Consider the following 12,304-nt stretch of genomic DNA (forward strand, 5'->3'; position numbering starts at 1 on the left):
GAATATGAGACTGACAACCAGATCAATAAACTCTATAGGGAATAACTGAAGGGTTTCATTGCAAAATGCTCTGTATCTGAGGAAAAAAATCATATTCAGTGGTTCAATATTTAAAAATCTCACAGACGGCTGCCTCCTCTCCTTGTTACTGCTTTGTGAGTAATTTCAGTGACGTTCAGTTTTACTTTCATACCGGCCATCATTTCATCAGAGAAGACAAACAAACAGTGGATGAAACGCTTCAAGTGACAAAATCACACTAATTAGATTAACAAGAGAAAGGTCAGTGGATTTCAGGGGTCGAGGAAAAGGCCAACGACTGAAGAGGCTAAAAATAATTACAACTACTGTGTGATTTAGAAAATCTAAGCAATGGTTTGTACAGAAGTGGCTCTGACAAAAGTCAGAGAGTGGCATTTTCAAAGCTGAGATATTTGATTTCTAAAATTCAAAACGGTGTTAAAATTGTTGTCTGCCTCCTTAACACTTCTACTGAGGCACTACACATTTGTCAGATTTAAGTGCAATATGCATATATAGTGGTTGTTTTAATACTGTTTTTATCCCTATGGTACATATGTCTTAGTTTATGGTATTTTAGTTCATTTTATGGTAATTTATTTGCTTCTATCTTGTCTCACCTTGTGTTCTATGTGTTTTAACTGTTTTTTAAGTGTCTTGTGGTTAATTTTTTCTGTTCCTTTGTCCCTCTCTGTCTGTTTTAACTGAGCTTGCCAAAACAAATCCCGATCACCCATGTTGAGCTGGCGATAAAGTATTGACCTCTGAACTCTGATTCCTGCAGAACGACCTCCTCACATCCTGCATGTTGGTTATTTTGTTCATCTGAAACAACAGTCAGAATAACGACACCCACACTGGAATAAATGCATAGTTTATCATATCATAACAATAAAATTCTGAAGGCTACATTGTAAATAAAACAGTCTAGTTGATTCGGGGACGGTAGCCTAAATTATGAACGGGGAGTGAGATGAACAAACTGCGTCGTCATAAGAGTTATACAAACGTGACGCTGTGTTGGATATTGTTGCTCATTCAGTGTGGTGACGCAGGAGAAAAGTTGCTCTAAAAGTATTGAGAGTATACGGAGTGATCGCCTTGCATTTCATACATCTACAAGCTACTGGAGATCACAATTTAGGCTACTTCTGCTACAGTACAGTATCGCTTTAAATTCCTCTAGATACCTGAATGAAAACAGCAGACTGCTGTGGAAAGAAAGAGAGAAAGAGAGAGAGAAAAAGAGAGGAAATAGTCCATCATTCCTCTATCCGCATCTTTAAAAAGGTGTCCATTAGTGCAGAGCAGTGGATCTCAAAGTGGGGTCCTTGAAATAGGTCCCAGGGGTCCTTGAGGGGGGTTTCAGAGGTCCTTGAGGGGGGTGTCAGGGGTCCTTGAGGGGGGGGGGTGTCAGGTGTTCTTGAGGAGGGTGTCAGGGGTCCTTGAGGGGGGGTGTCAGGGGTTCCAGGGGTCCTTTAGGGGGTTTCAGGTGTCCTTCAGGGGGTTTCAGGGGACCTTGAAGGAGTTTCAGGGGTCCTTGAGGGGGGTTCAGGGGACCTTGAAGGGGTTGCAGGGTTCTTGAAGGGGTCCTGGAGGAGGTCCCAGGGGTCCTTGAGGGGGGTTTCAGAGGTCCTTGAGGGGGGTGTCAAGGGTCCTTGAGGGGGGGTGTCAGGTGTTCTTGAGGGGGGTGTCAGGGGTCCTTGAGGAGGGGTGTCAGGTGTTCTTGAGGGGGGTGTCAGGGGTTCCAGGTGTCCTTCAGGGGGTTTCAGGGGACCTTGAAGGAGTTTCAGGGGTCCTTGAGGGGGGTTCAGGGGACCTTGAAGGGGTTTCAGGGGACCTTGAAGGGGTTGCAGGGTTCTTGAAGGGGTCCTGGAGGAGGTCCCAGCGGTTCTTAAGGAGGTTTCAGGGGTCCTTCAAGGTGGTTTCAGGGGTTCTTGAGGGGGTTTCAGGGATTCCAGGGGTCCTTGGGGGGGTTTCATGTGTCCATGAAGGGGTTTCAGGGGTTCCAGGGGTCCATGAGGGGGTGTCAGGGATTCTTGAAGGGGTATCAGGGACCTTGAGGGGGTCCCAAGGGTTCTGGAGGGGATTTCAAGGGTCCTTCGGCGAGGGTTTCAGGGGTTCTTGAGGGGGTTTCAGGGGTTCCAGGGGTCCTTGAGGGGGTTTCAGGGGTCCTTGAAGGGGTCCCAGGGGTTCTTAAGGGGGTTTCAGGGGTCCTCTGGGGGGGGTTTCAAGGGGGTTTCAGGGGTTCTTGAGGGGGTTTCAGGGGTTTCAGGGGTTCCAGGGGTCCTTGAGGGGGTTCCAGGGGGCATTGAAGGGGTCCCAAGGGTCATGGAGGGGGTCCCAGGGGTTGTTAAGCGGGTTTCAGGAGTCTTCTATGGGGATTTCAAGGGGGTTTCAGTGATCCTTTAGAGGGTTTCCAGGAGCTACCCATGGAAAATGCAGAATAATTGATTTCACTGTAATTTAATTCTGGAAATGATCCCAATTAGAGAATGTACAAGGATGAGGATAATAATCATAGATTTAGCTGTAATCACTATTTTCTCCCCCAGTACGGTGAAGACAGTTTAACATTATACTAATTCAATACTAAATCAACAACAGAAATCATAAATATTCCCATATGGGGGTTTTCTAAGACTTTATTTTAATACATTTTGGGGTGTTAGTGGTCTAATGTGAGTCTGTTTGAGGGTCTGCGACATGAAAATATAAGAGAACCCCTGTATTATCCGGACTGGGTGCCTGGGTAAAGCTGGCAAAATCACCTCCCCTCTTTTCTTTACACCCCCCCTTCCTCCCCACCTCCATCCCGCATGCGGAACACTGATGCATCCCGGCAGCACTTGCCCCCTCTGTCCTCCCTCAGGTCCTCAGTCAGCATCCCAAACTCTGGATGCTGGTTTGCCTCTGCGTGTCCTCTCCCATCCATCCCTGCTGCAGGCTGATGTCAGGTGTGTATTCACCTATACATGTGTGTGTGCGTGTGTGTAGGTGTGCGTGTGTGATGTATAGTCATCCCAGGCTCGATGCGCACTCGGTGCGGTTCGGTGCCTCGGTGCTGCTGGTCATGTTGTAATGCGCATCCGGTGTCCAGAAAAACACATAGTAAATCACCAGGATGAAAGCCGCCACGGACACGCAGAGGAAATAGGCAATCGCCATCGCCACTTTCACCCAAATCTTAGTTGACATGTTGGCGTGTTTCACCCGCTGGTCGCCGGGATAGCTCGGCCTCCGCTTCATGTCCCCGTTCAGCTTCCCGGTGGCCGCGGCGCCGCTGGTGGTCACGGTCACTTGTCTGCCGGCCGCTTTCATCTTGATATTAGCGGTGAAATCTGATCCGAGGATTTTTCTGCCGCTGACTGTTTTCTGTTCATCTGAGTCCGGACAGCAGAGCCAGCTGTGCCGTTCCTCCCCGACTGTCTCCGCTCCGCCGGTCCGGGTGAAGGTGAAGCCTGCCGGGCAGCTGTCGCGCCTCCCCCCGCTCCTCGGTGAGTGTGTCTCGGCTCGGCGGACCGCTCTGACCCCTCTGAGTGCTCGGTGCGCACCGGGCAAACTGTACACAAGGAGGTTTTCCCAGGCATCAGCTGCACGGGACCACTGTCAAGTTAGCCAGGATAAAACATACGGTTTCCGGTCAGGACTTTCAGAATAAAAGTCATTGACGACTGTGTTGCAACTTTTAATACAAAGTAGCTGCCACAGTGAATACAAAGAAGATTAATCTGTTTTAGTGCAGGCCAATAGGTTACTGCAATACAATACAATTTTTTTTTAAAATCTATATCAGTTTCTCTTAATGTAGCCTAGTCCATTGAATATTTTGTTACAATTTTGATGTTGTTCTGTAGCCTACATCCCATACAGGCTTTTCATTTGCCTGTGGCTGTGCACTAATAGCTATATATTTAAATAAACTGTCAACAAAAAGAGCAAAATCTGAAAAAGATAAACGTCATGGATGTGGACCCACAGGCCTGTAAGCTAACTGAATGTGAATGGTTTGATAATGTAGATTTTTTTCCAAATGTAGGCTAGAAAAGGAGAGCTAGCTGAAAAAGTTTGTGGTGTGGCTGTAGGCCAATTCAGTGAAATGTAAAAGTGAATGGTCTGATTAGGTGGACTTGTTTCCAAATGTAGGTTACTGTGACACAGTAAACTGTCTTGTCTTTAGCTCTAGTCTCTACTCCAAAACACTCTGAGTTGTAGCTTGAGAAGAGTCAGCTCAGTTAACCTGGCTCATTTACCAACAGGTGTTAATGTTAATATGCAACCACTTGCCACTGCTAGGTCAGGGTGAGTACAGATTTGCACAAGTCAAACTGAAGACGCTCTTATTTTGAAGGCAAAATCGCTTAACTTCCTGTACCGCTCTGTCTGCCTCCGCGCAGCTTGACGCAGCCTCGCGCGGGGAGGGGCAGAAAGTACGCAACACGCGACGATTGGGTTATAGTTTGAGAGAGAGGAGCGTCCCGCAGCCGAAGATGGGAGAGATGAAGGCGCAGAAGAATCATTATCCCACAAATGATGCTCCTCTATTTCCTCCTTGAGCCATGCAAATCTGCAGCGGAGCAGGCGCGCGGGCCTATAAAACACATAAAACACTCATAAAACGGTACGACGCTCTTCCTTACAGGGGCTTAAACACACAGATGAGTCATGCCGCCTCAAGGCTATTCATGGAGGCATTCCTAACCCTCATTATGTACAGTTTACAGGAGAGGGAAAAAAAAGAAATATGGGGCTGGATGCTGGTACCCTGCAGCAGCCAAGGTCGACATCATGCAGGAGACATGATTCAGAAGGCAAGAGGCACTCTGGGTATTCAATTTGTGCACGAGGGCAGAAAGGGTTTATATACCGCCACGCTGCCTGATGAGCAGATAGGAGAGGCAGGACGTAAATCTCTCACTCTATATACCCTTTATCCTCTGTAGGTGAAAGGCTTTTTACACACAGCCGTGACAGTCAGGAAGAGGCTGGAGGGTAGAGAGGTTATCACTGCACACACACACACACACACACACACACACACACACACACACACACACACACACACACACACACACAGAGCATGTAATCAGCTGCATTTTGAAGAAAATATTACCAGATGAACATAAAATACTTTTTAGGAATTTTATCTTATTTTAATTAGCTTTCATTTTTAATTAGCTTCTATTTGCAGTAGGGATTGTGTACAAAATGCAGAATTTTATTTTATTTTTTAGGAATTTTACTTCATTAGAGCTCATGGATTAAATTTGCTGTACTAATGTCAAAGTTCTGTTGTTTTTTTTTGCTGTCATATTGTATGTTTTTTGTGGATTTTTTTTGTTCTGATTTTATATACCATCGAGGACAATGTTGGAAACAAGTATGGTTTTACCTGTTATCCTCTGGGTTGTACTGTTGTTTGTACCTTTTTATACCCAATCAATAAATCAAACAATTAATCAATCATGAGGTAACTGTTTTTTTCCTCTCCATCTCACACACAAAATCACACATCTGAGATAAGAGGCCAGAGAAATACATTTATTGGCTAAATGAGAAAAAAATAAAACCAAAATGAAAAAAGCAACACCGTGCTTTTACATTTCATGTGGGCTTTGAAAAGCTGTACAAACATGATGTGTGAGCCGATCGGGACAATAATTGATTTATTGATTTAATGAATGGATTCGATGAGATTAAAAAGCTACAATTTCGGGATCATGCCAAGTCCTGATTATTTATGAAAAACACTCGCACTCCACTCCAAAGGCAAACCTTGTTATTTCTTAACACAAGTTCACGTATCAAACGGGAAGACCTTTTAGAAACGGCTGTATGGTGAAATATCCGCTGTGCCTTAAATACAATCACAGAATCTTCAGAGCTGAGGAGAAACACAAAGAGATCCGTATGCAAAAAAAAAACCAAAACAAAACAAAACCCCAAAACGTAAAAACAAATACTTTTTCATAGCTCATACATTTCACACAAACATCAAACTGTGGAATGTTCCGTTACATTTAAAAACTATACATATTGCAGTTCCTCTCGCTCCGAACGCGTCGCTTCCACTCCTTTGATACAGAACACGAAAACATTAAAGCGTCCGATTCGTCTGTGTGTCTTTAAACGCCACACAGGCTGCAGCCAGCAGGATTCAAAGACCAAGCAGAAAGTTAAAAAAAACACCAAACTCAAAGCCCTTGGTCTGCTGAGGTCGAGGGTTTCATCCCAAAATGCTTTCATGTCCATTTTGAAAAAAACAAAACGAAATGTCACCTGAGCTTCATTACTCAAGTAGTAATTGATCTTACTACACTTTGTAACTTGAGGACAAGTCCTACACAAATTATTAAAACTATATTTAAAAAGAATATCCAATTGCATCCTCAAACACGAAACCAATTTGTAAGAAAATATCTTTTGTCAGCTAATAATATCAATAATATTCTAATATTACTCTTAATTCACTCTACGAGTTGGTCTGTTTTTGTCAAAAATCATCAATATCTCATTTTGGAATGAAACTCAAATTCATTTAAAACTAAGTCTGTTGTTATTAAAGGGAAGAGGGGGAATCTTAACAGACGGACACGATCGATTCCTCCGCAGATCCGCATCAGATTCACAGCATCACAGCACAGTCTGCGTCGGTGTGAGTAGAAAATGCACCAATCCTCTGATTTTCTGATTATCGAGAGTCAGAGCGACAGAAATGCGCGAACAGCCTCGCCCGTGTTCAGACTGCTGCAGGTACATGATTGGTTTTGTGATAAAAATGAGACGTCGGTGGAGGCGTGAAGGGTCACAGGCTCAGTCCCGTCAACAGCCGAGTGTCCCGCCCACACTGAACCCTGCGAGTCACTCTGGGTCACAGCATCAGCTTAACGCCTAAAAGATAAATGTACAAAAATATCATAGGAGCAGCCGGTCACTTAGTTTGATCCTCATCTGACCGGTTGGGATCGTCAATACCAGAGTCAGTGTGTGTGTTTTTAGTTATTCTGCAACACATACAGCAAGCCTGCAGCTGGGTGTGATGGGAAACATTAAATAATCGACACTTATAAAGCACCCGCAATTAAGCTCATGTAAACATTCAGGCCAAATGATTCTCAATTCTGACAAAAATTCAGTGTGTTGTCATGCTTTTACCAGTTTTATCAGACTGGGCTACATTCTCTCCCTCTCTCTTTCTCTTTCTCTCTCTCTCCACTTTAAGAAAACAAAGCAAAGTGGAGTCAGTTGCATCTGATATGAAAAACAAAAAGTATTTCCCTGTACAGTCCTCCAAACCAAGCAATTAAAAGCCACAAAATAAAAACCCAGAGAGCAAGATGGATCCTCGCCTTGCCAGAACGATAAACAGCGAAACGGGCAGAGTGAGTCCCATCCGTACATTATGAAGATCGATGGAGCCGCTGTGATTCACTGCGATGTCACGTCACAAGATGGCCGCCTGTGTCACTTAACATCGAGGCTTTGCAGTTGCATCAAAAATCTCCTATAGCAACCATGTCTGCTGCCATGTTGGAGGTCGAGAGGAGAATCAGCTGAGTAATGTCTAAATACACAACAACCAGGCTGGAAAAAGACCGACCAGAAAAAAAGCTTGTTGTGGTGTGGCTGTAGATCCATTCAGTAATGTTATATGTAAAAGTGAATAGTGTGATAAGGTGGATTTGGTTACTGTGACACAGTAAACTGTCTTGTCTTTAGCCCTAGTCTCTTCTCCAAAACACTCTGAGTTGTAGCTTGAGAAGAGTCAGATCAGTTAACCTGAACAAACTGTTAGCTAGCTAACTAGCCAGCAAACACACTGATGTTAATGTGAACATGCTAACGCTAGCTGCTACTAGAAATGTTAGCTAGTGTGCTAATCAGATGTGTTTACAAGACAGTGTTAGCTAGCTGACCAGATACTATGGTAAGCTAGCTAACAAGCTAAAACTGATAAGATGGATCAGTGGTGAAATGATCAGTTCCCAGTCAAAAACAGCTCAGAAATGAACCATGTCTATTCAGTTTTGTTGAGACAGTCCAGTTGTAGGTTTAGAAATGCAATCAGCTTTTCTCCGCCACTGTCACCAAAGAGCTTTGGACCTCCAATATGGCCGCCAGAGGGCATTACATCACCTGAAAGTCCTCGATACTCTGGTGTCGGGACGTTTATCCAGACAGAGTTAGGGCTGGGCACTGTTGGGAATTTTCCTAAACCAGTACAGGTTCTGATACTGGTGCAAAAGAGACGCTTTCCTCATATCTTTCTTTTTTGAGTGAAATGCATTTTGTTACGCACAAGCTTAAGTCTTCTTCTGTGATCTTCCAGGCAGAATCAGACGACACTCAGCTGATTTCCTCCACACCCGCCGCTAGCAGAAAACCTTTGAGCTCCTGCTGTAAGAATAAAATATTTTGAAGCTTTTTGATACTTTAAAAGCAGTACGGTTATCACTAGATATTGTTTTGTGTTGTTTAAATGGCCGACGTTAGACAGAGTGAGACAACATGGCGGCGACCCGGAGGTGAGACGAGCGAACTGAACGCAGGAGAGAGACCGACAGGCTGGTCCATGATGCTGCGGTCCCTCCTCCTCCTCCTCCCCACCGTGGCTTGAATTCATTTTTTTCTCCATTTTCTTTTTATAAATCAGTGATGGTCACTCCAGTGATGAGTAGTGTGTGGTGTTCTTCATCGTCTCCTCTTCTCCTCCTCCTCTTCCATCAATCCCTCTCCATCCTCTTTGAACCCTGTGCAGTGTGAGTCTGTGTTCCCAGCAGCCTTCAGCCTGTTGACGAAAAACACAGGGAGGAAGTGGAGGGTGGTCACACACTCTGGCTAAGGACGTGTGTGTGTGTGTGCGTGTGTGTGTGTGTGTGTGTATGTGTCATTTGGCTGGATGCTTTTATCGACAGCACCTCACAGGACCATAAGTGCATACATTTTTAAAATGGGCGGCCTGGGGGAATCCTTCCTCTGATTCTAGCAGTGTTATTGCCATGCTCTGCCTATTGAGCTACTCTGTGTGTGTGTGTGTGTGTGTGTGTGTGTGTGTTCCATGAAAGGGGTTGACTGCAGGCCTGAGAGTGTGGCTTAATTGGTAGAGCATGGCACAGCAGTGGAGCACCATAAGGATTCGATTCACTAACTCAGAAAATAAATAGAAGCCTATACAGTGTGATATTATTGCTTGCTGAATAGAAGAAATCATCATGTATAGAGGACATAACGATCTATCGAATCATGCAACTGCAAAAACAAGCCTGTTCATTTATCAGATGTACGTTAACGCCTATAAAGTGAGAAGGAAACGGTATTTAGATGGGTTCTTGTTTCCGTAATTCAATGCATTTCCGGTTGAAACAGGACGTTTGGGCGGAACGTGGTGACGGGGACGGACTGTTCACAAACTCAAAAATGTGTTGTGCCTAATCTTGAGCTGTCAAAAATGTTGTATTCTTCAAAATAAATGGATTCCAGTCAACCGTGACGCAACCGCGGCGTCGTAGGAGAAGGAAACAGGGTTTTCCTGAGGGGGGTGGACTCCCAAACATGCATTTGGAAATTTTATGCACGCCTAGACCGTTTTCCAGGAAGTAAAATTAAGGGAAATTCTTACTATGTTTCACATTTTAGAATAAAGACATCAAAACTATGAAATAACACAAATGGAATCATGCAGTGACCAAAAAAGTGTTAAACAAATCAAAACTGTCTTATATATTTTAGATTCTTTAAAGCAGCCGCCCTTTGCCTTGATGGAGAGGCAAAAAGGCTTTGGAAAGAAATTCATACATAGGATCAACTTCACTATTTATATTTGTCTAAGAAACTAATTTCAAGCATTTAAGCAGAAGCCTTTAGATCAAAATGGCTTTAAGAGAATGAAAAACAGAACATTCAATCAGGTGGGTCCAGACTGTTGACTGGTGTATCTACTACGATCATAATAATACTATTTGACTGGGTTTTACTCATCCTATTCACGTCATCCTCTCCACCCACGGTCGGACGCTCCACTGTGGAGCCTCAGAAACATCAGAAGATTTAATGCAATCAGCCTTCAGCACTTAAAACGCTCGCCGCCCCTATCAGCCCTATCATCTGTCCAGCAGGCCGCAGCTCATTTCCTCTGAAAAGCCTTTTAAAACCTTAATTGTGCCTCTAATGTCCCTCGTTTCCTGGTCTCCGCCCTGACGCAACACACACAAAAACAAACACATAGAAAACAGTCACACACACACACCCCCCCGTCACATGATCTCATCTGACTTCTGCCATTTATCGAAAATGAGTCACGAATAATCGGAACAAGTGTAAATGCAATCAAAGTGGGGTTTTACACCGCCGGTAAACCCAGGAAGAGGTTTGATTCGATCTAAAAATCATCTGTATGTTGAAACTCAGCCATTAGGCAGAAAGATCGGCAGCACAGACAGAAGCTGAATGGCTGTGAGGAGAGAGACTAATGACTGGGCTGCTGTGGCTTTTCCACTTAGCACACTCTTAAACCACTGTGTGCTGAAAACAACAGAGCAACAGATTGATCATGAGGCACTAATAGTAACCGTCGTTTCATCCCAGGCTGAAAGTGTATGCACTCTTGGTACTGTGAGGTGTTTTGGATGAAAGCGTCCACCATGTGCCAGGTTATAGTCAGGCCCCGCTGCTGGCTAATTCTTCCATAACATTGTCTGGTGTCATTTTATAGACTTGTGAGTGGCTGAGTCTACTCTCTGCATCAACCACAATAACAGTGAAGGCTTTTATGGTTTGGGCTGAGTGACGAACAATCTCACAAAAAAATTAAAAAAATAAAACAAAATCCAGTAAGTAGCCTATTCCATCAGGGGAAATAAAACAGTCATAATGTTCAAAATGAGACACACTGAAACAAAAAAAACAGATAAAAGCAACAAATGCACTTTTTGTCAACATGACTATTATTAACATGATTAGTGAAGCCATGCACAACATCCAGGTGAGGGTCAAGTTCTGATTGGATGGTTATGGATCAGCCAATCAGAAGTTGAACAAGGAAACAGATAAAAAGGTTGCGTTCATGGCAAGTAGGAACTGGGAAGTTTCTGAACTCAGAGGTGGAAAAACACGCATTGAACGAGTGGGAAAGTCAAATTTTTTTTGGCGACCTTCTCCAAATTGTTTCAATTTAAACAATGTATTTTCAGTGTGCTACATCCATTTAGCTATTTGCTCCATTCTTCAGCAGTAGGGACAAGCTGACTGCAACTGGCTGTCATCTAATTTCATGTTGTCAGCCATGTTGCCTTAAGGCAGCTACGTCACTCTCAGCCAATTCATGTACCATCTATCATCCCCATTTCCTCTACTTCAGTGGCTGAATTGGGGGGACGTTCAAGTGCTGCTTCCTGGTGGGAAAGTCTCCGATATCCGATTCTCCTGACAGCACTTGAATGCACAATAACGGAATAAATGCTTGAACACAAAGCTCAAACTTCTGAGGTCATCACCACCATGCCAAGCCAAAGAGAAGTAACTGTCCGAATCGTAAAACATAAGTTTATCTCCTGGTATTGATGGTACAGAAGTGGATTGTATATTAATTAGAAGCATTTATAGGTATAATTTTTGTTGATATGAAATCTAATGTAGTAGTTTTTGACCTTTTAAACAAGGAAGTAGTTACTGCTCTTTGCTTTGATACAGCAGATTAGCTGGAAACATCTGAGCTCCAAGGCGCCATAAACGCATGGAAAAGGGGCAACACAGAATAATTGATTTTCATTCCTCTCTTCCTCTCATAATTCATATCTTTGTCATTTGATTGACAAGCCTGCATCAACACCATGAAAACTGTGAAGGAGAGAGGAAGAGAGGCCAACACACAGAGGATTGGTAACGCAGGCAACATGCCATGCAGCACTGTCAGCATTTTCATCACCACCACAAGGGAAGGAAACAAAAAGGAAAGATTCACATGACGAGGAAGGTGAAACCAGCTGTTCTGGAGGAGGAGGAGGAGGAGGAGGAGGAGGAGTAGGGGGAGGGGGCGGGGTTTACCACACAGTGAGTAGATACAACAGAAACCACTGCAGGAGGCGGAGTTAGTGCTTTCACAGTCCATCACAGGAGGAAGAGGAGGAGGAGGAGGAGGACAGCTGGGAGGAGTTTCAAAGAGGAAGTGGGTTTCCGATTGGTTGGAGAATGCAGCGATGTCGTGACAGATCCAAAAGCAAGACAAAATGCTGTGCTTGAGTATAAATATGCGTCTTTGGGTTCGTCATGCCACCAACGGTAACTT

The 12,304-nt window shown here is 44.1% G+C and overlaps 1 protein-coding gene across 5 annotated transcripts in view; it reads right to left on the minus strand.

The window, feature by feature from the left end:
• Positions 1-5,541: 5,541 nt before the first annotated feature.
• ccdc9 (coiled-coil domain containing 9) overlaps positions 5,542-12,304 on the minus strand; it is a 31,046-nt gene continuing 24,283 nt past the window's right edge. For all 5 annotated transcript variants that reach the window (XM_078284026.1, XM_078284025.1, XM_078284024.1 and 2 more), the window contains one exon: positions 5,542-8,809. In XM_078284026.1, the coding sequence (XP_078140152.1) occupies positions 8,805-8,809 (5 nt within the window). In that variant the 3' untranslated portion in view covers positions 5,542-8,804. The remainder of the gene's footprint in view (positions 8,810-12,304) is intronic.

Source organism: Centroberyx gerrardi, chromosome 6 (genome assembly GCF_048128805.1).
Source record: "Centroberyx gerrardi isolate f3 chromosome 6, fCenGer3.hap1.cur.20231027, whole genome shotgun sequence".
NCBI classification, from domain to species: Eukaryota; Metazoa; Chordata; class Actinopteri; order Beryciformes; family Berycidae; genus Centroberyx; species Centroberyx gerrardi.